The sequence below is a fragment of the Euprymna scolopes genome, chromosome 30 (genome assembly GCF_053919585.1).
Source record: "Euprymna scolopes isolate OS-2025 chromosome 30, ASM5391958v1, whole genome shotgun sequence".
In the NCBI taxonomy this organism is placed as follows: domain Eukaryota; kingdom Metazoa; phylum Mollusca; class Cephalopoda; order Sepiida; family Sepiolidae; genus Euprymna; species Euprymna scolopes.
In genome coordinates this window covers 100,389,022-100,416,869 of record NC_136511.1, presented here as the reverse complement: position 1 = coordinate 100,416,869, position 27,848 = coordinate 100,389,022, and the positions used below count along the sequence as shown (strand labels likewise).

The 27,848-nt window shown below is 33.0% G+C and overlaps 1 protein-coding gene across 1 annotated transcript in view; it reads right to left on the bottom strand.

Annotated features, from left to right (window-relative positions):
• LOC145254905 (uncharacterized) overlaps positions 1 to 27,848 on the bottom strand; it is a 535,560-nt gene that overhangs the window by 11,338 nt on the left and 496,374 nt on the right. Inside the window, exons 3-4 of the mRNA XM_080113846.1 lie at positions 22,820 to 23,115; positions 8,327 to 8,475 (exon numbers count right to left, since the gene is read on the bottom strand). Of these exons, the coding sequence (XP_079969972.1) occupies positions 8,327 to 8,475; positions 22,820 to 23,115 (445 nt within the window). The remainder of the gene's footprint in view (positions 1 to 8,326; positions 8,476 to 22,819; positions 23,116 to 27,848) is intronic.

The window sequence follows — 27,848 nt, the reverse complement described above, 5'->3', positions numbered from 1 at the left end:
CTTCAAATCAGAGTAGAACCTATGTGAGAAATATAATCGGTTTAATTTTAAAATTCAGCTTATTTATTATATGACCCTCGTATTAATTCATGGTAAGATTAGTTCGGTCAGAAATCGAATTAACTACCTTCTTTATATTAAAAAAAAGCTTTAGATGAACGTAATCAGACGCTACAACATTTTAATAAAGCCAATATAGCTGTCTTGAAATTAGAGTTACTCCCCCTTACACCGTAATAGTCAAAAATATTTACGCCATAACGAAAACTTAACATACAAATCATTATTTTAAATAAAACAGTTTCTTTTTGACTTCCACTGTCCGTTTAAAGAGTGTCTTATAAAGTTTTACCGATGTTTAACGACGAAGAGTCATTTCTGATTAATATTTACGTAAATTCTAGTTTATTGTTAAAACTCTGCATGAAAATAATCTTTACTTTGAAATTATTGTTGCGAAATGGTTTTATTTTTAATAATATATATATAATATATATAATCAAAATATATATAATATATATAATCAAAATATATAAAATATATATAATCAAAATATATATAATATATATAATCAAAATATATTTTTTATAGTTTACTTTGAAATTAAAAAAAAAAATTAGTATTTGAATATATTTATTAATTCCAGGTTTTTTTCTGAGTAAATAAAGACCATTTTTCATGGAAACTTAAAAAAATATTTAAATTCAAAGATATATTTTTTCAGGCATATCAATTAAGCCGGAGAAAACAAAGATAAGTATTTCAAAGATGCGGCTTGCTATTCAACATACGTGTTTATGAGTAAAAATACTATTTAAAACTTAAACGTGACAGATTGACAAAACTGCTATTTTGCCATTGCTGAACAGTCCACAAGTACCGCCATAAAAGAAAGCATCCCCCCTTTTTTTCATGAATCAAGGTCAAGGTTAATTAAACGCTCACCCGTGATAAATATGGGTTAATTAATTTTTCATAAACTATTAAATGAATCTGCTTTATTTTATTGATTTTTAGAAAATTCTTCAACTTTATTTCTTTGAGTGACTAAAAAATATTTCAACCTTAGCCCTAACTCTAACCAAGTTTGACGCAAAGAAAGTGGGCTCCCATTATGTGCTAGAAAATGACTCACACCAGACATCTGTGCTGGTGCATCTACCACTAGTTTATCATTCTTATACAGGGTTCAAGAAAGAGTCTCAAACCTAATAGGCCCAGCACTATCGGCCAAGCTCACATCTCTGTCACATCACTATAGTGTTGCATCCCTGTGTCCGTTTTGCAAGTACTTTAATGGACTGTGCTTTGATCAAATCATTGCAAATGAGAACAGTAGTCCGAAGATTCCAAATAATGCGAATAATCAATCCTCATCGTAAAACTTAAAAAAAAAATGCAAACAGACATCTCGCCCATCTTCTAAAATAGTTCCTTGTAGACGTGATCCCAAATAGTGGCTCAAGTGGCAGTATGCCTTGTGCGAAGCAAACAAGAGTAAAAAAATAATTTTACTGAAGCATGACAGCAGATAAAATGTTATTTTGGGGGATATATAATATAATATATCCACCAGTCCGCAACATATTTCAAATTCAAGTGTGACAAACCGACAAACGGACATATGTTATTATAGATATGACTGGACGTATCTAAAATAACATGCTTTCTTTCAATCTCCACCCTCAGCGATGAATATGCTGTTTCGAATTTAAGCGTGATGGAGAAACCTATAGTCAGAGATTGTTGTAAATATGATTCGCCGTATCTATCATTTTTTGACTTCCTTAAATCAATGCGTTTAATGATGAAAACGTTATTTACAACTAAAGCGTGACAGATCAAACAAAATATTATTTAAAATTTAACCCTAACAGATCAAAGCATATGGTACTTTAAGTGTAAAAAGACTAACTAACGAACAAAACTTTATATAGATTGGACGACGAAAATAAGATACGTCTATTAAATTAACAAGTTTTATAATGTAATTACTATTTCAAACTCATGCGTGACAAACAAACACAGATCGACTTTAGTATTTCAAACTTAAATATGATTGACAAAAATGGTATTTTCAACTTCAGCGTGACAGACCAACAAAAAATTATTATAATCTTAAGTTTGACAGACCAAGAAAATTGCTATTTTAAACATAAGCGTGACGAACATAGAAAATGATATTTTAAATATAAGCGTGACAGATCAATAAATTGATGTTTTAAACTTAAATGTGACAGACTAATAAAATAGTATTTGAAACTTAAGTCTGGCAGACTAAAAAGACTTATATTTCAAATTTAAGCATAATAGACAAACTAAAATGCTATTTAAAATTTAAGCGTGACAGACCAACAAAATGCTTTTTCAAACTTATGTTTTACTGACAAACAATAGTATTTTAAACTTAAACGTGACAGACTAATAAAAATTGTATTTCAAATTCAAGTGTGACAGACCAACGAAAACGCGATTTAAAACTCAAGTGTGACAAAAAGATGTGACAGAATAATGTGTCAAAAAAGTGTGACAGAATAACAAAAATGTTATTTCAAATTTAAGCATGACAATCAAATAAAATGCTAATTAAAACTTGTGTGACAGATCAACAAAATGCTATTTAAATTTAAACGTCACAGACCAACAAAAATACTATTCAAAACTTAAATGTCACAGACAAATAAAAATGCCATTTAAATTTTTATCTTGATATAACAACAACACGTTAATTTCAAACTTTCATGTGACAGACTGACAGAAATAGTATTCGAAACCTAAGCGTAGCAGATCAATAAAAAACATATTTTAAACCCGAGAGAGGGGGCATGTTTTCTCATAAAAATCTTGAAAAAAAAAAAAAAAAACAAAAAAAACTAAAATAAGATGCGTCCATTAATTCTGCGCGTTTAGTGACAGACTCACGTACAGATCTTTTTACAGAAAGTCTATATCTTCGGCTTATACCAATAAATTACAAAAGAAACGGAAAGGTAAAAAATAATAAGATAAAAGCTTTAAGCACCATGTATACCCTTATAAAATGCTTAAAAAAGACAAATTTATAAAAAGTTAAAATTTTTCAAATAAAAATAAATAAATGAATAAAATAAAAACCAAAAAACAAACAAAATAAAAAACAGCATTACAAGCAATTTTCGGATTACGTGTCAATAGTATTATTTCTTTATTTTTGATTATTTTTTATATTAAATAAAGGAAAACTGTGTTTCGGGTCAATTTTAATGAATCTTAGGTCAGCATGGCAAACCTCTAATGGGTTTACAGTTCAATTTGAGAGCAGCTAATGGAACAACAACAATAATAATTGATCAAAATCGAATTCTAAATGGAGTTCAATATCAAAAAGAATGAATATTTTAAAAAGAATTTAATGAATAGAGAAAATGAAACATTGAAAAATTGCTTTCTGTAGTAATTTAATGTACAAAGAAGTTTCGAATCTATTGAAAATATTTTCATTTAATTTTCGAGGCTTTTGGCAGTCGCCATTTTCTTATAGAAAACTGCGCCATTAAATATGATATTTTAATTTTATGCTCTACGTCACTATGTTTCCGTATTTCATTTTCTCTTAATAAAATATTGATTTAAACGTTAGTAACTTGAAAGAAAATATATTTAGATGCATTTTCCCATCCCTATGAGCGACTGTTTGTCAATCGGTTTGACACGTATTGGAATGGGAGCATCTAATATTATGTGTCGAAACATCTCTAGGTAGGGACGACAGTAAAAGTTTTTAAAAAATTGTTTTTTTTTTAAACTAAAAAGTGAATTAAAAACTCCATATAAAAACAGAATTATTCAATTTTTATATTTTTTTAGTATTCGTTAATTAATAACTGAATGCTAATATTCATAAATGAATGCTAATATTCATAAATGAATGTTAATAGCATTTGCTTTATTATTTACTCACTAGGTGTCACACAGACCATCAACAAAGATTTATCTTTGAGAACACCTTGTGGCGTTCTTTGGAGTCTGAGTGACAACAAGTTTCATTATTATTATTACTATCGGGACCTGTGGAAATTCCACAGGAGAGTCTTTCACAAGTAATATATTGATGTTTGCATTCTGTAGATGTCCAGCGTAAATGGAGACGCTCTGATATTATTTTAGCTATTTACAATGCCTCCCCACGGGACAGAGTTAGACACCAGAGTCGTTTTTTAACGTGGAGAAAAGGTTATTGTAGTTCTTTTGTTAAAACTGGAAAATTATTTATCTAAGCCAGCAGGGACGCCCGGCGTAGCCCAGTCGTAAAGTACTATTAAATATAATATTTCGAATCTTGCAGATCTAACATATATATATATATATATATATATATATATATATATATATATATATATATATATATATATATATATATATATATATATATATAACTTGCGTTAAATGATATCCAACTTACTGGGGAACTAAATTGCCCTGTTTCCTTCCAAGACAGAGGGTTCACTGGAACTTGTTATGTAACAGACACTGAGCTAAACCTGATCAGTTTGGACTGGATCGAAGAACTCAATATCTTCACGTTCCCATTGGAATCTGTCTTCAACACATTTTCTCTTAAGTTAGTTCAGGATACTGACAAGCATTTTATTCAGACGCTTAAGTCTAAGTTCAGTGATGTTTTTCGAGAGGATTTGGGATGTTGCACAAAAATGAAAGCCACTCTCAAGTTGAAAGCAGATAGCAAAACAATATTTAGACTCAAACGTCTTGTCTCTTATGCAGCTCTCAACATAGAGAAGCTGGAGTCATAGAACCAACAAACAACTCCAGATGGGCAACCCCTATTGTTGTGGTCCGAAAAGCAAACGGCAAAGTTCGCATCTGTGCTGATTATTCCAAGGGACTAAATAATGCACTAGATACACACTAATATCCCCTGCCAATACCTGGACCTGTTTGCCTAGTTAAACGGTGGAACCTGTGTTGCAAAAATCGATCTTTCCGATGCATTCCTGGAAATCAAAGTTGATGAGGACTCCAAGGAGTTCCTTACAATCAACACTTACAAAGGATTATTCTGATACAACCGTCTTCCTTTCAGGGTTAAAACTGCCCCATCTATATTCCAGCAGACCATGGATGCGATGCTAACAGGCATAACGGGGGCCACAGCATTTATCGATGACATCATCATCTCTGGCACATCCAAGGATGAATTCATACAACATCTGATCGCTGTACTTGATAGGATCCAACAGTATGGTATCCATGTACAAGCTGAAAAATGTCAATTCTACCGAACGTCAATAAAATATCTGGGTTTCAATTTTGACAAAACAAGTCGACGACCCGACCCAGAGAACATATAAGCCATCAAAAACATGCCAGCTCCAACAGACGTCAAAACTATGTTCTTTCCTTGGATTGGTAAGCCATTACAGCTCATTTTTACTGGAGTTACACCGCACCCGAACTCCTCTCAATAACCCGAAAAAAAGGGATTGCATGGAACTGGTCACTAGAATGCAAAGCTGCTTTTGCCAAAATTAAATTTTACTCTCTTCAGATCTTCTCCTGACCCATTTCAATCCATCTTTGGACATTATCGTGGTTTCTGACGCTTCTGACTATGGCGTTGGAGCCGTGATCTCTCACATTTTTCCTGATTGCAGTCAGAAAACTATCGCTTATGCATCTAAATCATTGACACCTGCAGTCAAATCGAGAAAGAAGCTTTGTCAATAATATATTCTGTAAAGAAATTCCATAAAATGATCTACGGGCGTCGCTTTACTTTGGTTACAGACCATAAACTTTTGGTGAGCATTTTTGGATCCAAGAAGAGTATCCCAGTGTATTTTGCTAATAGACTACAACGATGGGCTACCACATTATTGGACTACAATTTCTCAATAAAGTACCTTTCAACTAATTCGATTGGACATCCAGATGCTACCTGAAGACTGTTGTTGAAGCAATATCCCTGGAGCCAGAAACGCTCACAGCTACGATAAAGGAACTACCGGTTACTTCTGACATGATTAAAGAAGCCACAGCTTCTGACACTCTACTACAAGGTCATCCACTACCACCACACCAAGTGGCCAGCAGTACCCCCAAACAAGCAGTTACTACCATTCTTTCAACAGAAATATTCCTTATCAGAGGTTGATGGTGGACTTCTCCTTGCCGAACGGGGCATCATTCCCTCATCATTGCAAAACAGAATTCTAAAACAATTCCATTTCGGACACCAAGGCATAAGTCGCATAAAAGCATTAGCACGTGGTTACGTTTGTTGGCCAAAAATGGATAAGCAGCTGGAAAATCTTGCACTAAATGTCAGCTAGCAGCTAAATCCCCTCGAAAATCTACACTTTCTTCATGGCCTGTTCCAGATTCCCCTTGGTCACGCTTCCACGTAGCTTTTGCGGAGCCCACTAATGGACAATCGTTTCTCGTTGTTGTAGATGCCTACAACAAATGGCCTGAAATATTCCAAAATGAACCACATTACATCTGAGAAAACAATTTCCAAAGTTCAGAAGACTTTCAGTAGATTTGGCATTCCTGATATTTTGGTCTCAGTTAAGTTGTCTACTTTCTGCCAACAAAATGGTATCAACCACATTCGCACATCGCCATTTCATCCACAGCGGTTGAATGTCTTGTAGACACCTTTAAAAGAGCCCTTTTAAAACTCAGGGGAGGAGGGACAACATCAAAGATACTTGAAATCTTCTTGATAAGCTATAGGGAAACACCAACCCAAACCCTAACACACCAAACGGTAGCTTACCAGCCGAATGCTTGATGAATCGGAAAATCCGCTTACATATTGATGTCCTACATCCAATACCACATAATTCCGTCAAGAGCAACACAAAAATGGAATGGCATTAAAACCACCACCATGGTTCACATCAAAGAACATTATTACCAGGTCAACAAGTCCTAACAAAAGACTACCGGAATAACAAAGAGTCATGCACCCAAGGCTACATTGTACGACGAACCGGAAATGTAACGTACGAAGTAAATGTCCAAAATTCAATTTTGGTTCGACACTCCAACCAAATGTGATCATCACATCTCTCAGACAGAATACCAGATCACCCTATTCCACTAAACATCTTGTTGGACACCTTCAACTTGCCACAACAAACACCAATAGCTTCACAGAGCACTGAATCTGGAGTGCAAGAACCTAAAATCCGGAAGTCAGTTGGCACCCGTTGTCCGACACAATATTTGCAGGTGGATCCCCAACAGAAGTCGTACCAGTGAAAAAATTTAAAGGGGAGATGTTAGGACGATACCAAAGTATAATGCAAAGGGAGTAATTCTTTACTTCTTTGGGTAAAATTGCCTCCCCTTTTCCGAGTCCTAAACTTTAAATTGTCGCGATTTCTCCCGAGATCAACGACTGGAAGTAGGGAGTGGAGGAAAAAAAGAGTGATTTCAAAAATGGAGAATGCGCATCGTTACCGTTCGTTCCAGTTACCATACTTGAACTTCTAACCTTTCATGTTTTATGTTTGAATTGTCGTTATGTGTGTGTGTGTGTGTGTCTCCATAATAAACGTATATTGTTATGCAACAGCGAGTGATTTTCTTATCTGTTCATAATTATTCCATTCTTTCATCATGTGCTGCAAACATACCCACGTGCAGGCTAGACACTCTGCGGTAAGATATTTTAAGTTTTGTTGGCGTTTCCTTTTCCTCTGAAGTCAAACGTCCATCTTCGAGTTGTGTTGTCAAAGTCGCGCTGGCTGATAAAGCACGTAGTATCTCTAGTATAAAATGCGCGTTCGCCAAATATAAAGTTGTAAATGTGTTGGACAGTAGAAGCATCTTGAAAAATAAAAAATAAAGAACAACCGACAGACAGTTTTAAAAGATACAAGTAAAAAAGAATTTTATATATTTTTTTCTAATTAAATTCGGATTCAAAAATCCTTCCTCGGAGAAAGAGCCCTTAAGTTTTATTGGCCTTTTTTTATTTGAATAGACTTTTCTACTAGAGCAAAAATCTTCATCAATGTTTGGCGGTAAATATGATTACAATCGACGGATAACATATATGACACGAAACTACGATCATCGAATCAAATGATAGGAAGAATAAGTGATGGAAATAATATACAGTGAAACAAGAAAATGTGAAAATAACACTGAAGAATCGAAATAATACTAAAAATACTATTGATGTTCATTTTCGATTTTTTGTTGATAAATTGTGCCTTTATTTTCAAAACGAACTCTTTTTGTTGTGTTGCGGTAAATCCTATAAGATTGATACAAAAAAAAGAAAGGATAATGAAGTAAATAATTGACTTACTTTGTTGTTCTGTAGAAATGGTTTGAAGGCATCACACTCGTGATATTTGAGGCAACTTTCGGACAGGGCCCAATCAAAGTAGCTTTCTAGCTGTTCGACTTGTTCGACATCGTTTTTCAAACCGATCGATAAGTTCCGTAAATGTGCTTCTGTCATGGAAATAAAAGGAAAATATAATTAATAAATGTAATCTTTCCCTCGACACACACACACACACACACACACACACACACACACACACACACACACACACACACACACAAGTCAAACGAAGAAAAACGAACAGAAATATAGCCAAACCACATTATAAATTTATTTCAACCCTCTAGACAATCAAGCATTTTCAAATGAGCAAACTTGTTGCAGGCTGTGGCCTTAATGAAGAAACAAACGAAAAAACAAAACAAAAACAAAACAAAACACTTACACACATTCCAGTTTTGCCATAAAAAGAGTGTGGGCAAGGAGGACAAGTTTGAGTGGAGATATAAAGAGGAGGAACAAAATTCAGTACAATGTTACAGATTGGATGTGATGTCAACCGGACACCCATATACCTAGGCCTAATACGTTGAGTTGTCTGACAGATAAAAAAAATAGGGGTTCAAGACCATAGCAAAATTTATCGCAGTTTGCCATACAATATACACGTAGTAAGAAAAAATATATATGGCAATTTACCTACACAGAAAAGGTTATATGTCATTGCCGAAAGAAATCACTTGTCTAAATGCATGGATATATGATTTGCAATTGCATATTTGCGTATATGTTTCAGTTATATATATAACACCTTCATCTCAATTCAATATCATTTTGCACCATTCTATGTCCCTTTACGACAGAATCTTTATTCTAGTTCTGATCTAACTCTATTAGTCACCACGATTAATCCGAGGTGAGCTTAGCCAGCTTCCCCCTAAGAAGAAAGTGTATAGGGAATATAAAATGAACAAGCAGTCTCTAGTCGTAGGCGCCGGTTCGGAGCAATGATGATGTTAGGTTTTGTAGTCCTTGCAAGGAGGTGTCGACGTCTTTCTACATACAACGCCTGAAATTCCTAAATGGTCACTTATCAGGTACTGACCAGGCACAAAAATTGCTTAACTCCGTGATCTAACGAGAACCGGTGTGTCAACGTGATTATATTGAATATATCAAGTAGATCTATTTCATGAAAAAATGTCGAAAATTACGGGATCTTAAGAAAAAAACTGAAATTATATAGAACTAGCAGGTCGCCCGGCGTTGCTTGGTCGTAAAATACGCATGAATATTATATTTTAATTAATGAAGATTTCTTATTTATCACAAACATAAATAGGGAAAATATTAAACGTAACGTTAAAATTCTTAAAAAAAAAAAATGAAGTAAAAAAAAAAAAAAAAAAAATGAAAAGTGCATGCAAGTATTGTTTTTCATTTCTTGTAGGGAAAAACACTCGAGCTGAAATCGAAACCAAAACATAAAGAAAATGAGTCAAGTACGATAACCATAAGACGACCTTGACATGATATTTAAAAAGTGTTTTCAAACCAACTTTTACTTAACATAAGTGAGCATGAACAGTGGTGAAACAGTTGAAAACAGACAAAAATCCGGTCGTCTTCCACGTACCAATTTTTCAATTTTGTCCCATTAGCAGCTCTTTTTTCCGGATGAAAACGGATTAAAGAGTTTTCCACGTGTCTGCATACTCTATTTCAAGTCTGTAGATAAAAAATTCCTTGAGTATATAGGTTGAGAAGTGTCCTCACACACATTATCATTTTTATAGATCACACACACACACACACGCATACAGACACGTGTGTATACTTGAATGCATATGAATAAACGTCAATTAAACGTATACATAGGTTGTCGTTGTTTATATCTATTTTTCCATTTTTATACTTATACATTCGCTCGAATATTCATACATTAAACATATATGTGTTCCGTGATATAAAAAAAACCTTACGCACCTCGAAAACGAGCTTGATCTCATTTCTGCTAGACTATTAAAACAAATGCTCCGTGGAGGTTTGTCCCAGTCTTTTCCAAACTGTTCAACATATGCCTTACCAACTGTTGCTTCCCTGACTGCTGGAAAATTGCTTCCGCATCGCCTCATTAGCTTCCTCCCTATGTTCGCCCAAATCTTTGAGTCCTTAATCAATAAAGAACTAGCCCACAACAAGATGGATGCTAAACTTCTTTCCAACCAACAGTATTGGTTTTGGTAAGCTCGTTCTATTGCAGGTATCCTAACTGTAATCTCTGAACGTATATACCTCGCACTTGATAAGGTAAGAGAGGCTAGGACAGTAGCTCTAGGTATATCTAATGTCTTCTCAGGAAAATTAAACTACATGATATTACTGGATGATTACTTAATATAAATGTAATCAAATCCAAGAAAAATCCAGGTTGTCATCGATGACCGTACGTTAACACAACACATTTTAACGCGAATGTGCCGCAAGAGTCGATCTTGGGACCTTTATTATCATGATATTTATAAATGACCTCCCTGATAAAATTGTTTCTGAGATAAGTATATTTGCTTATGATATCACATTCTAGAGCAGACACGAGGAGAAAACGAATGAAAACATATCTAAGGTAATGGCATAAACCTTAAAGGAAGACCTCCAGTCTGTAGTGGGATTGGGACATTAATGCTTGGTTACATTTAATGCTGTAAAGACTAAACGTCTTTCTTTTGACTATTATAAGTAACTTCCTCAACCACTGATTGTCATGACTAATAATTAGGGCTAGGACAACAGCATATTATTTTCGTTATTTTAACTCTCGGGTGTGTATCCGTTGATATCTTATATGCTTTTATTTATAGTGATGTGGTTCTCGATTGATTAACTGTGTCTAACTGTGTCGGATATATACACGAGAGTCAAAACAATAAGAATATTCAGTTGTCCTAGCCATACTAATAATACTCTACTCGAAAGCTCTTCATTCAAACTCCTCAGTTTAACATTCACTAAATAAACTGGAACAAATACATTTGTGACATTGCCAGGGTTGCAGCAAAAAAAGGTGGGCTCTCTCTATCATGCTAGAAAGTTGCTCACACCTGAGATTATCCTATATCTCTACAAGGCCACCATTCGCTCATGTATGGGCTAATGCGTATGCCACGCGTCTCTCGCTTTTACACAGGGCTCAAACAGAATCTCCGATCTAATTGGCCCCATGCTATAAATAAAACTCCAATCCTGTTCCCATTGCTGAAATGTTGAGTTTCTGTGCCTGTTTTACAAGTACTTTAGAGGAATGTGTTACGACGAACTCAAGATACTTGTACTCCCTTGACGTAAATACACTCGACTAACCCGACAAGCTGCAAAATGCCACCCCTACACTGTAGAGATTCTTAAATGCCGGAAAGTCTTTTACGCTAGAAGTTTTATCCCCGAACTACTAAACTTTGGAATTCTCTTCCGGGTCATTGCTGTCCTGACTGCACTGACATTCAGAAGTTCAAGTGTAGTAAGAGCATATCTCGCGCCGCTCAACTTCTTACATAGTATCCCTATATAATTGGTCCCGAATAGTAGTACATTATGTCCGAATGGCACTATGCCTTATAAAAGAAAAAAAATAATAAACAAAAACATACATTATTAAAAAAAAAAGCCAGATGAGATATATATTAAATTAGCATGTGTTGATTATTTTTGAACTATTTAGTTTGCCTATTTATTTATTTATATTATATTTTTCATTTTATGCCTATACATTCTCTCGAATATTTATTCTCTAGAATACCTTTCACACAGGCACACAAAAATGCATACCCCGCTAACCAACTACAACGTTGTTTCCGTGTTTTTTTTTTCTTTTATATTCTCTTCTGATTCTGTCCGTGTCGTAATCTCTCACACATTGGTGATTGCCGAGGGCGTGACCTGGCTCGCAAATAATAAAAAAAAAAAATAACGCTAGAGAAAGAAAAGAAAACACAAATTCTGACACATTCTGCAAGGTCAACGTTAAGGGCCATATCTACATTCTGTTGAGGCTGTTAATGTCACTTCATCTCAATCTCTCTCGATCTGATCATGACTTGCATCCGACTATGTCTGACTCGCAACTCAAAACTCCATTGTAACTGTCGTCAACCGTCGCAAATCCAAGACTGTCTGTAACTGTCCTTAACTTTCGTAAACTGTCGCCAAACTTGCTGATCTGTATATCCGATCCTTTGTTTCATACATCTGCCACGCCTTGATTAACAATCCTATGTCTGTTTCTCTTTGTGTACATTGGTGAACAACTTCTGTATATTTCTGCTGATAAACGTGTTTCCTCTTTTTCCCCCTTGTTTTTACTTTCTAACACTTGTTGGGGGAAGTTGATAATTTCACGCACACAAACGAGGGACACACAAACACAAACACACACATATATACATGTGTGTCTGTATGCATATGTATATGTGCCTGTGTGTGCGTTAATGGATTTATGTGTGCTTGTATGCGTGAATGTTGGCACGATTCCACTGTAAGATGGCCATTAAATAGCACAAGTCTTGGAGAACGAATCAAATTGTCTTGAAAACGTCTGCTGGTTCTCGCAAGATAGCCGTCTTCTTGTAGGTTTTCCAATTCTTTCTTTCGCGCCATTAAACTAAAAATATGGATGTCAAGTGAAATATAATAAATAAAGATTTGATGCTTGGTTGCAATTGATTTGCGGTGAAGGTTTCCGCAGGCGATGTCGATAACGTCCGGTCTCTTAGTAGCGCGAAGAGGCAAGAAGAAAAAGATGCAGCTATTTAGTCAATGCGATTAACGATAAAAATTACATTTCAAACTTAAGCATAACACATTGATAAAAACTATTTCAGACTTAAGTGTGAGAGAAATCGGAAATGCTATTTCAAACCAACGGTGACAGATCGGCGAAAATGCTATTTCAAACTAAGCGTAAGAGATGATCGAAAATGCTATTTCAAATTAAGCGTAAGAGATAATCGAAATTTCAAACTAAGCCCAAGAGATAATCGAAAATGCTATTTTAAACTAAGCTCAAGAGATAATCGAAAATGCTATTTCAAACTAAGTATTTTAAACTAAACTTGACAGACAATCAAAAATGCGATTTCGATCTAAGTCTGACTGGTCGTAGACAATGCTATTTCGAAATAAGCCAGACAGTGACAGACAGGGCAATGAAGAAAATATGTAGAAGAGATATTTAGATGATTCTAAAATATAATGCGTTCATTTGATATGCGCGTTCATGAATGAAAGTGCGATTTGAAACTAAAATATAACCGTCCAAAGATCGACCACCCGACGGACGGAGTCCTACATACATATACGAGGATGCATCGATAAAAACATTACTACTTTTGTGGGCTGAGGTTGAACGGGTCCAATGAAGCCGCCGGCCATGTCTACAAGATAGTATCGACTTTCGTCTGTGTGAAAAAAAAAGCCGGAACTATATACCCCCTTCCCATCCTTGGTTCAATATTAATAATAATCATAGAAAGGATCGACTCCGATTTTTCGATAGCTTAAAATCATTTCTAACGTAATTACTATCGTAGTCAAGATAATGGCCTCTCATGAAAAGCGATGGCAAAACAGTAAACATATTATTAGTTTTTTCTTTATATAATAATCTAAAGCACGTGTTCGTGCCTGCAAACACTTCTCCACACCATTCAAATATTGGCTAATCCGAGGGAAATATTTTCCCGTTTTAACTCATCGATAAAAAAAAACATATGTGGTAATTATTTTGTTTACAGCTGTCTGTAACTAACTACCTCCCACCCATTGTACAACAATATATATATATATATATATATATATATATATATATATATATATATATATATATATATATATATATATATAATCAAGAAGTAAAAATTAAGATTACAAGTCAAAAGCTCTTATAAGCTTAAAGCGAATATAAATATGCATAGAGAAATCCCAACCAAGTAATAAAAGCTCAATATAGCCAAAATACGATATAGAGCTTGTAATAAAAGAACGCAATTAAAGATTGTAAATTATAACTTACAACAATTTATTGTTCGATAGGATATCCAAAAAGAAATATAAGAATTCCTTAATCCGCAGAGTTTCAAAGAATGCGTTCTTTTCATCAGAAGAAAGATTTTAGCGAAGCTATGAATTTACTGATACAAGCATAAATTAAAACTGCACCAGATGAAACTAACTATAAATGCATAAAAGTTAGTAGCAATACGCTTTGTTTAGGGCGAAAAGATGAAACAAAATCGCATATAAATTGCTTGTTTAGAAACTAGTGAGTAACTGGTAGTAGTATTAACAACAACAATAACAATCAAGATAATACCTATAATAGTAGGAGCACTAGGAACAATTCCGAAAAAAAATTGAAAAAGAAATAGGAAAAATTGGAATCAGAGGAATTGCTGCAAAGATTCAACGAATAACAATAATGAAAACAGTTGAAATATTAAGGAAAACCCTTGAATGCGGAGATTAATACACGTGAGCCACATGCGCGGGCCAGACAAATTGCTGCAAAGGCCAAACATGAAGAAGCATTACACAGAATCAAGAACATTGAAGCTGCATATCTACAAGTTGCCTATCCCCTCACCCATCCATTCCAATTGCCCTATCATCACCCCCACAAAAGAGTGATGCCGATTAGTCGAGAAGGGTCAAGCAGGATGGAAAGACCGAGGAGATAGCACTGACCAGACCTCCGCTGGACAAGTGCGAAAAAACTGGGACTTTGTAAAGGCTTATTGCCACTCAAATTCTAGTGGAGACCAATGGCCGCTTCCAGCGAGAAATCAACTGTTGCGATAACACAAAATTATTTGCAAATGTTATAGAAAGAGGTGGAGAGTACTGGAAATCTGGGGAGACTTATTGTCACTCAGCTTCCAGGGAACACCCCAGGTTGTTTTCAAGGAGAGATCTTTGATGACCTGTGCGAAAGCTCCGTGTAAGCTGCTTCTAATTATTATTATTATTATTATTATTATTATTATTATTATTATTATTATTATTAATAATAATAATAATAATAATAATAATAATAATAATAATAGCAGCAGCAGAAGCAGCAGAAGCAGCAGAAGCAGTATTTGCTAATCTATTGCAAGTAGTGCGATGATAAAAATCTCATCGGCTCGCAGGAAGTCCAGACAGTGACACAATTGTTTCACGCCAATTTGATCTCGGCAAATGACTAGCTTCATACAGTTTAACTACAGGAAATGAACACATTTATGAGTGTTGTAAACACTTTGGTAATATTGGAGAGGGAATGATTATCATGAGATTACAGGCGTTAGTTGAGAAAATAATAAAACATCTAGAGATTGGCCTAACACATATCGTGGGGACTATTGGATCGGACATAAGTCCAGTTCAAATCCTAAAAGCTCCGTTGCGTTGTATTACAATCATAGATGCATGCATCTTCGTTTAAGCCAAGTTTCGTCAATGCTCGTGCTGCTGGCTTCTGTTTCTCACTAGTTGAGGGAGAACCACGCGGACGACTTTTTCTTTTATGTAAAGGGAAACACCACTAATCAAGGCCTGAAGGTTACTCGAAGATAACGGTTAATGAGTGTAAGGAGTCAGTGAGACAACTGTATAGAGATTCGTAGTGGTGAAAATTAGGACGAATTTGATTATTTAAAGGGACGGTTCAACTTGTTTACATTGGACTTGAAAACGACCATGTAGGCTCGCAGCACCGAGTTCACCAGGTGAACAGTTCTAGGAAAGAAACGTTGTTCATGGAATTTGCGTTTAGATTTAAGCACTGATAGAAAGGGATAAAATTATTGACTGATGGCAGCTAGACGAGTATTTGAACCATAGATTTCAACTCACTGGAGCACTTGTCATGAAAATAACGACGGACATACAGAAACTCGCAGCGCCTTTTCTGCAAGAAAGAGGTTGCAAGGAGGAGGAACAAAAAGAATTTATTTAACAGAACAAATTTGCAAAACTAAAATGCATGTTTATGAGGAAGAAAGATTTAGAAGGAATGAAGTAGATGGAAAGATACTATTTACATATACAGTATTAACCCGGATATAAGAGACTTCTTCTCCGATCCCTAATCACTCTTATACCCGCGTTACACTATATCCGGGGGTTCTTATATCCGGGTTACACCGCACATTAACACAGGCTCTAATTTGAGATCAGAGAAAATCTCTCTTATATCCGTTTTTCTTAGATTAAGGTCTCTTATATCCGGGTTATCCTGTACTGAGAAAGCAACTTTTGAAACCCTCTGCTCACCGCCGCCGCCCCCCTAGCGGTCAGGCTGAGATCGCCATTTTCTACGACTGTTCTCGTCGGTATCGGTAATATGTTTATTCAGCTCGAAAAACATACATTGTTTACCGATGTATTGGAAAATTCAAAATGGCGCCCGACTCTCTCTTTAACTTGGTAAGTTCGGGAAAAGGTGTTATAAATAATAAACTAGACAAAATACTATTAAAAAACATCGAATATATTTCAACCTATGTCACGGTAATATATATTGAGCGAGTTTCTAACATTATTTTGTCTAGTTTATAGTTTATAGCACCTTTTCCCAAACTTACCGTGTTAAAGAGAGAGTCGGTCGCCATTTTGAATTTTTCAATACATCGGTAAACACAGTATGTTTTTCGAGCTGAATAAACATGTTACATTAAATAAAAACACTGAAAACATATCCAGTTAGGTAGAAAAGTAACTTATCTTGCCTTTGATAACATTTGTTATATATTTGCTTTTTGACAACTTTTTCGAATTTATGTACAGTAATACAAAACCTAAAATTTAATTTAACTTGAAAATAATATTTAAAATACACGTGCGTACACTGCACAAGCACCCTTATTATCATAATAATAATAGTAATAATAATAAAAAACTGGTGTAGATGACATCGACTGGCGCCACACCACACCACACCAACTAGTTGTGAAGGGTCAGGGAGGATGGAAAGACCGAGGTGAGAGAGTACTGACCAAATCTCCACTGTGCAGTTCAAATCTGGCACCTTAGGGAGGCATTTTGTCACCACAACCCCCAGGAAACACCAATGGCCGATGCCAACGAGAAATCAGTGACAACGGCTGTTGCAATAACATGCAATCATCTGCATAAGTGGTCAAAAGCTGGAGAATACTGGAAATCTGGGGAGACTTGTCACTTGGTCTCCAGGGAACACCACAGGTTACTGCCAGTGAGCAATCACTGATGATGGCCTGTGAAACAAACTAATATGCTACACATTTTGATGAAAAACATGGGGAAAAATGGACATAGAAGAACAGAAAACCAAAACTTTAAATAAAATTTCTGTATTTAAAGTAATAGTTATTTAAATATTTCAACATATAATCTTGTGGGGGAAAATCCAGCTTCCCAATAAGGGGCACTCTGGATAGGAACAAAAATAATCTCCGTCATGAAAGATTTCTCCTCCACCGACCGAAGACAGAAAAGGTAAAGTGTAGCATCAAAACAGATACTACACTGATCTTGTTCCGAAGGCCAAAAAATATTTGTGTTTAATGTTTCTTTTAATTGTTTGTTCTCTAAATTCATAATTCAGTTTTATCAGTATTAAATTGTATATTGCTTTAAAATTACTTAATTTTACATAGATAATCTTTATATTTTATATTGAATAAAGTTCAGTTTAAGTATTAATCGAACTGTGTTCCTTTTTCTTTTTAAAAATGTTTTATTGCTCTTTTTCAAATGGCCCTCATATAGTACTGACAGTCTGACAAATCTTACCTACATTGCCTGCAGACATTTTTCAGTTAACAGGCCTTCTTCTTACTTTCGTAGGCCGTGCTCCTACGCCCTAGATTATCGAACAGTATGACGCTGTAATAACAGTAATGTAAAGGCATGAACCAAAAGTTTCGTAAACTATAAATAAAAAAAGTTTCGTAAACTATATATAAAAAGTTTCATAAACTATATATAAAAAATTTCGTAAACTATATATAAAAAAGTTTCGTAAACTGTATATAAAAAGTTTCGTAAACTATATATAAAATAATTTCGTAAAGTATATATAAAAAAGTTTCGTAAACTATATATAAAAAAGTGATATTTTTCTTTAAATAGTATTTAATTAATTATTAAAAATAGTCATTGTGTTTTGGCATTTATGCTCCCTACCCCAATTTTTTATATCTCATAAAGAGACAAAGCTTTTGTGGTAATTTACGCACTAATACTGTTGAGGGAAGACATAGACACAATTTTTCATAGCAAAAATAGCACACATATTCATTTAAATGCATCATTTATAATAGGTTTTGTATTTCAACATTTAACAATATTGAAAAGTGTTATAGGCCGTAAAAACAACTATAACCAATTGATGTAAAGTTTACAATAATTATTTAGCCTTGATAGTAACTGATCCTTAAAGAGTTGATATTCCTTAAATAATGCGAACAAAACCAACTTTAAAAGCGCATGCTAACTGATCACTTTTTAATTTCCAATATATATATATATATATATATATATATATATATATATATATATTATATATATATATATATATATATATAAATTATATATATATATATAATTTAGACATTAACGATTATTTTTATACGTACAAACACTAGAGTGCCATGTTTGTGCAATCATCAGTGTAGGAAGTGATAAGTATCGCTGGTCGGGAGATTAAAACCCAGTAACAAAGTCACCCTTGACTTCATAGGCTAGCACTCCCTCAAGGTCACCGACAATCAACACAAGAATAAAAGGAAATTAAGTGCCTATAAATGCTGAGTCAGTGGGCAGACATAGTAAACAGTCAGATATTTAACGATCAGGATTAGAAATGTTATATATATATATATATATATATATATATGAAATTTTAAAATACTTTAAGATTACAGTTTGTATAATATTGTGAAATTAAAATCCATATAAATATTAATATGAATATTTATAAGACAATTCCAACCAGATAAAGGAGCTGAATATACGAGATAGAGTAATATTATAAATTAAAATTTGTAATTAAATTCAATAAATTAAAAAAAAAAAATTGGCAAATTCATTGTTTAATAAGAAATACAAAATTTCAAGATTTTTCCTTAATCCATGTAATTTCATAAATGGCTCATATAATAAAAAAAATGTTTTTAGCAAAATAATGTTTATAGGCAATAATAGCCAAGATTAAAAAAAGATATTCCATTATGTAGTTTTGTTCAATGAAGAAATACAGATGCACACTCGTTAGATCCAAGGCAATAAAGAATGTATACTCGAAATGGAGAGTTTTTAAATGTTCAAATGTCTGAGTGTATGATGTAATCCATAAAACGTGATGAGGTAAAATCCATTGCAGACTGGTCAAACGTACACAAGATTTTTCTAAAAAACATTCTTGAACCCAGTTTATTGAACAATTTCTCATACAATTGATATATTTTGAAATTTTTAAATTAAAAAGTATTAAAATATTAAAATTATAATAGCGTATAGGCCACTACGAGAGAAGAAAAACTACTTACGGCCCCATAAAATATTTTAAAAAAAGATTTTATATTTGACGGAACGATACGGAGTTGTTTTCACTCTCGTAGTGGCCTATATTTTAATATATATTTTAAATACTTTTTGATATACTAATTTTAAAATATATAAATAAAAAAAAACTTCGATTTTTATATAAAAGCAATTTTTTCGATTTCTGCTTTGTGTTGAGCAAAGTTTTGCCAAGTCTTACCGATGTATACCGAGGAAAATTGTATTCTGGTTGATACGTAAATTGCAGTTTAATTTTAAAACTCTCCTAAAATCTACTATTTACTTTGAAATGATTTTTTTCGGAATGGTTTTATTTTTTAAAAAAATATTTTATCAACATATTCTTTTTTTATTTTATTTTTTAAATTTCAAATTAATATCTAGAAAACACGTCTGCAAAAAATTTAAAGCAAAAGACTAAAAAGTATTGATTATAACATACCAGGTGCTTTCAATAATCTGCCATGCTTTTTTCGGCCACTTTTATTGATAGTACACAAATGAAACTCTAGTCCCCTTCGAAGTAATCCCCTCCAGTCACAATGCACTTCTATGATTCCCATAGCTTCTGGAAGGCTCTATGAAAATCCTAGTGCGTGAGCGTGTTAATGACTCTCGTCACAGCCTTTTCATTTCCTCAATTTTCTCATAACGACAGCCTCTGAGGTTTTCCTTGAGCTTAGGGAATAACCAAAAGTCACAGGGAGCAAGGTCTGGACTATAAGGAGTGTGAAAAACTGTCCTGATGCCCACTTTGGTCAAAAAGTTTTTATATTTGACGGAACGATACGGAGTGTGAAAGAACTAGCATGTTCTGTGACAAGGATAAAAAGGTGCATTATCCTGGTAGAAATGTCACTGACCTGAGTTGAAGGGTTGCTGGCCTCTCCCGACAGAATCTCTTCCTGAACTCCTTAAAATCTCAACATATTCCTTGTTAACTATCTGTCCAGTGGAAACTCAGTGCATATAGATCATGCCTGTGCTATAAAAAAGGGATCATCATAAGTTTCTGGTGGATTTGTTCTGTCTGGTCTTTTTGGGTCTGGGAGAACCAGCATGCTTCCACTAGGAACTCTATCTTTTGATCATAGCAGTAGATCCAGCTTTCATCGCAGGTCATCAGAACATCAAGAACTGTGGGATCTGAATTGACCAGCTCGACCATCTTCCTGATTTCATGACAATGTTTTTGTTTGTGATCTTTTCTGAGCATACATGGGATAAACTTCGTGCAAATCTTCTGCATTTTCAGTTCCTCGTGAATAGTTGTGTACAGTTCCCACACTGACATCAAACTGTGCACTTATTGTCTCTATAGACGCATTACGGTCGTTATCCATAAAATTCTTTATTTGTCCAATTAACTCTTGTATTTTGACTTCTTTACTCCTCCCAAGCCTCTAATCATCCCCTGCCTTTCTTGAATCTCTGATGCCACTCAAAAACTGATGCTAGATTCATGCAGGATTGTCCAAAACTAGTCTGAAGAATTCCGTGCGTTTTTGAGGTATTTTTTCCAAGTTTAAAACAGAATTTTATTGCATATCGTTCCTTTAAAGTATGCTCACGGCCAGATTGCATTTTTGAAATTCATCAGCTGTGATAATCAGGCTTTAGTAGGGTGTATTCCAATTCATGCTGTAGCTGTGCATTGAAACATGAAATCTTTAAAATTAGTCCGTCAGCTCATAAGATATATAAAAATAACATACTAGATTTTCAAGAGTATACGACAATTTTAAATGTCTGTACAGAAAAGTATGTAAACTTATTGAACGCACCTCGTATTTTATTAAAAATAAAAACATTTCGAAAAAAAAACATTTAAAAATAACACTACTTTTTATATAAAGTTTTAAACTGGAATTTATCTAAGTATTAATCAAATATAATTTTCCTCGATATAACACCGGAAGCACTTTGTAAAATTTCCGCTAAATAGAAAGCAAAAGTCGAAAAAAAAAACTGTTTTAGTAAAAATAATCGAAAACAGATTTGTGAGCAAAATGTTTATGTTTAATGGAGAATTTTAAAATAAACAGAAACAAAACAAGAAGGAGGGAAAATAAATGAATAAATGGATTGTAATTATAATTAAGTTGTAAATAACGACAACAACAGAAAATAACATTATGCATATATTAGCAAATTACGTCCAATTATGCGTGCATGATAAATCATTTAATGGTTATAGTTGATAATTATACCTGCTTAAGAATCGCCATAAACAAAAAATTCACTACGGAGTATGAGTTGCAGTGCAGGATAGGAAAGGTCTCAGCAGTATTTAACCAGCTTTGCTAGATGTTGAGAAACAAGAACTTCAACCTCAGATTTACATTAATATTTTATAGCAGAAAACTTTCTCCATACTGCTATATCGAAGTGAAACTTAGCATGTCAAAATCAGCAAAGAAAAAAATTAGATACGTTTAATTCCAAGTGATTTGAAAATTTTCTAGGGAGAACCAATGGAAAGATCGAATTACCAACGAAGAAGTCAATGATCGCACTAACCAACAAGTATTATCCTCAACAATCTGTAGACAACGTCTAGGTTAGCTCGGATATAACCTCAAATTTTCCCCAGAGGAAATTGCCAATCAAGTACTTCAAAGGATCTCTGGGGGAAAATAATAGAAAAGAAAGACCAGAAATGTACTAAAAGCAGACAATCGAGAGAGATTTGATTGCAATGAGAAGAAGCTGGAGGGATGCTGTGAATGTGGCTTCAGACCAAAAATGATGATATACTTTGACTGTCGCATGCATCGTATAGTGCAGGAGTTCTTAAGTCTAAGTCTAATAAATCATTTACGATAGTTATTATACATTATTGCATTCAGTAATACATAAAGTATTGATATGCCGTAAATCAGAAAAAAAACATCAACGATGAAGAAGGAGTCATGTTTCTTTTCTTACCGTTAGTCAACCAAATATTATATTGGATTTGGTTTTCAGCCGTCAAACCAAGACCGTTGTTGTTACTGTAACCGTCGATATTATCGGGTTCGATACCATCACACCCACGCTGGACAGCTAATTCGATGCGACTAGACATGATCTTTCTCACCTCCGGGTGTCGGATGTCCAACCATTTTTCTCCAGGCCAATTAGCCAGAGGGTTTCCAAGACTCTCGTTCGGAAACTTATGGGCGTCCGTGCGCCAGTTCTCCCAGGTTCCGGCAGATATATAACAGATAACCAATCTGTGCGATCTGAAAATAAAAATACAACAAAAATTAAAGCAAGTTTGGGATAAGATCGCAGAAATAAACTTAAACGACTGTTCTGTCCATTTTTAGGGTTCAATAGAAAAATAACATAATTTAAGACATGTCAAAGATGAGGTCCGTGAGCCGCAAGCTGCCCATTGCATACTTATTCGTGGTCCGCACACACAGCAAATTTGAAAATATTGAGTTTTGAGGAAAATATAAAAATACGAAGTGTGTTTGATAATTAGGGAAAACTTCGTATCCATCTTCGCTTTGAGAAAGTTTTTACATTGAATCTATTGATCTAAACAGAACGGACGTTATATTATGAAAACTATGATTACAATAATTATGATTACAATAATTATGATTACAATAATTATGATTACAATGATTATGATTACAATAATTATGATTACAATGATTATGATTACAATAATTATGATTACAATAATTATGATTACAATAATTATGATTAAAATAATTATGACTACAATAATTATGATTACAATAATTATGATTACAATAATTATGATTGCAATAATTATGATTACAATAATTATGATTACAATAATTATGACTACAATAATTATGATTACAATAATTATGATTACAATAATTATGACTACAATAATTATGATTACAATAACTATGATTACAATAATTATGATTACAATAATTATGAATACAATAATTATGATTGCAATAATTATGATTACAATAATTATGATTATAAAAATTATGATTACAATAATTATGACTACAAAAATTATGATTACAAAAATTATGATTACAATAATTATGACTACAAAAATTATGATTACAAAAATTATGATTACAATAATTATGATTACAATAATTATGATTACAATAATTATGATTACAAAAATTATGCTTACAATAATTATGACTACAAAAATTATGATTACAATAATTATGAATACAATAATTATGATTACAATAATTATGATTGCGATAATTATGAATACAATAATTATGATTGCAATAACTATGAATACAATAATTATGATTACAATAACTATGATTGCAATAACTATGATTACAATAATTATGATTACAATAATTATGATTACAATAATTATGATTGCAATAACTATGATTACAAAAATTATGATTACAATAATTATGATTACAATAACTATGATTACAATAATTATGAATACAAAATTATGATTACAATACCTCTGATTACAATAATTATGATTACAATAATTATGATTACAATAATTATGAATACAATAATTATGATTACAATAATTATGATTACAATAATTATGACTACAATAATTATGATTACAAAAATTATGATTACAATAATTATGATTACAATAACTATGATTACAATAATTATGATTACAATACCTCTGATTACAATAATTATGATTACAAAAATTATGATTAAAATAATTATGACTACAATAATTATGATTACAATAATTATGATTACAATAATTATAATTACAATAATTATGATTACAATAATTATGATTGCAATAACTATGACTACAAAAATTATGGCTGCCTTTTCTTGGCCTTCGGGACAAGATCAAAGTGTAGTATCTGTTCTTCAGATTTTGCACTTCTATTTCTTGTTCTCTTTCGGTGGAGGAGAAATCCTTCACGACTGAGACAATATTTTTTTGCACCTTTTCTCCAGGTTAAAAAACGACCCTGGTGTCTAACTCTGTCCCGTGGGGAGGCATAGTAAATAGGTACAATAATTATGATTACAATAACTAGGATTACAATAATTATGATTAAAATAGTTATGATTGCAATAATTATGATTACAATAATTCTGATTACAATAACTATGATTGCAATAACTACGATTACAAAAATTATGATTACAATAATTATGATTACAATAATTATGATTACAAAAATTATGATTACAATAATTATGATTACAATAATTATGATTGCAATAATTATCACTACAATAATTATGATTACAATAATTATGATTTCAATAATTATGATTACAAAAATTATGATTGCAAAAATTATGATTACAATAATTATGATAACAAAAATTATGATTACAAAAATTATGATTACAATAATTATGATTACAATAATTATGATTACAAAAATTATGATTGCAAAAATTATGATTACAATAATTATGATTACAATAATTATGATTGCAATAACTATGATTACAATAACTATGATTACAATAACTATGATTAAATTATTATGATTACAAAAACTATGATTACAATAATTATGATTACAATAGTTATGATTACAATAATTATGATTACAAAAACTATGATTACAATGACTATGATTACAATAATTATGATTACAATAATTATGATTACAAAAACTATGATTACAATAACTATGATTACAATAATTATGATTACAATAATTATGATTACAATAACTATGATTACAATAATTATGATTACAATAATTATGATTACAATAATTATGATTACAATAACTATGATTACAATAATTATGATTACAATAATTCATGTAAAAACTGCTTATCACTGATTAAACTCGGAACTGCACAAAAATTTCAGCCTAACATAACAAAGATTTTTTACAAGAGATTTCTTGGGACAAAACATGAAATATGTGAATCTTCGTCCATTTTGAACTATTGCAATTTATGTATACTGGATTTTTCGCTGTTGCATTCAAATAAAGTCGAACCGTTAGTTTAAATGTTCATTATATTGAAATGAAAAAAATACACTACATATTCATATCCCATGATATTTTTTTTCAAACTACATGTACACTTGTATTTACATTCTTGGATAAGACCAAACTATCGCATGTTTCTAAATTTAAACAAAATCTGCAAAAATTTTTATTAAATAATTTTAGTTATAATTGTAGAACTTTATATTTTATGACGACACAAACTGACTCATGTAACCCTCGTGAGACTTTGAGTTTGACGTGCTTGATTTAATGCATTTACTAGTGAATTTAATCAATGTTTTTCTCTCTGACTTATTTCCATCTGTTGGATATTCTCTTTGACATTGGTATGATAGTCTCATAACTTGTTTGTGGGATGAAAGAATGAATAATTTAGATAGACGGAGGACAATTTATCTATACTAACTTTTCTTAAAGGCACCAACAAAGTCGTAGTACAAAGAGTATGACGAAAAAGGGTTTCCCCATGTTTTTGCATTTTTTTAAAATCATTTTATTTTTGGAGCTGATGAGTCATGCCAACGGATGTCAAACTGTAACCGCTATGTCAGACATTCTAATCAAGAGATCTTTTTAAAATTCAAAACATCCATTTCTTGGTTCACTGGGTATATTGGCGAAATAGCTTTTGAAATTCTTTTTCATAGGTCGGGCTGCTCTTATAATTACTGGAATAAAAGCGATCTATCTAAGATTTCATTTATCTGACCATTTTATCTGCCCCATGCATAACGATGTTATATTATTTTGCTATCATTTGTTTGGCTATTACAATTAATCAAACAATTTGGAAACGATTTTATAAAGAACATTTTGAAATTTTTTATTACTTTCTCCTCAGTACGTAATTAGACATAACCACAAGTGTAGCATCCGAAAAATGGTTATCTCAAAAGCAACATGCCAAGCTTTTTTGCATTGCACCTTTATAAAATCTCATTCTTTGCCTTCGTTACGTAATCCATCAGTTCTATTTTCGATCCTCGTAATTTCATTTTCCTTCAGCATCAAATGTGATCCTTTGAACGATTGAAAGTTAATTCATAATTCAGTTCTAGCCGTCATCTCATGTAACCATGGTGATCATTGCCAGAATAAAAGATGGTATTCAACGCCGAGTAGAACTGATCGCATTTTCAAAATACTAACTTCGGCAACATTTTTCATGCAAACTTACTCTCCTATGAATATGTGCAAAACTTGTCATAGCGATAGTGGATTCAGAAGTAATCTAAGCGAGCATCTAAGAGTTCCCCGGATTACAATGCTTAAAACGTTAAATCAGTAGAATAATTGGGCCGTAAATGGATGGTAACATTTAATGCTACTACGACTATGTTTCTTTCCTTTAACAACTACAAGAAACTTCTTCAACTACCAATTGCGATGACATATAACATCCGACCTGAGAGTTCATCTTTCAAACTCCTCGGCTTAACATTCGCAAGCAACATGAATTGGAACAAATAACTGAGGACATTGCTAAGGTTGCTGCAAACAAGATGGACTCCATCTGCCGTGATAAGAAAAAACTACTCACACTAGAGAGCATCTTATATCTTTACAAAGTCACAATTTGCCATGCATGGAGTATTGTTGCCACACCTAGCATGGCGCATCTACAACAATAGTTTCCCATTCTTAGAGAGAATCGAAAAAAGAATCTAATAGGTGTCACACTATCAACCAAGCACCAATCTCTGTCCTATCACCACAATGTTGCTTACCTGTGTCCTCCCGCTCATCACACATACTAGCAAGCAGTAAAATTCAACCCTTTCATTGATGACGTCACTAACACTAACTCTACTTACATCTTTCCTAGGACTGTTAGATTGTGTAATTCCTTCCCTGTTTCCTGCTTTCATAATTGCACTAACATACACAAATTAAAATCTAATGTGAGTAGACATTTAACTGCCCCCCCATCCGTGTTAGACACAATCCCAAATACGTCCAAGTAGCAATATGCCCTGTTTAGGGTGAAAAACTAAAATAAATAAATAAATAACGATATAAAAAAG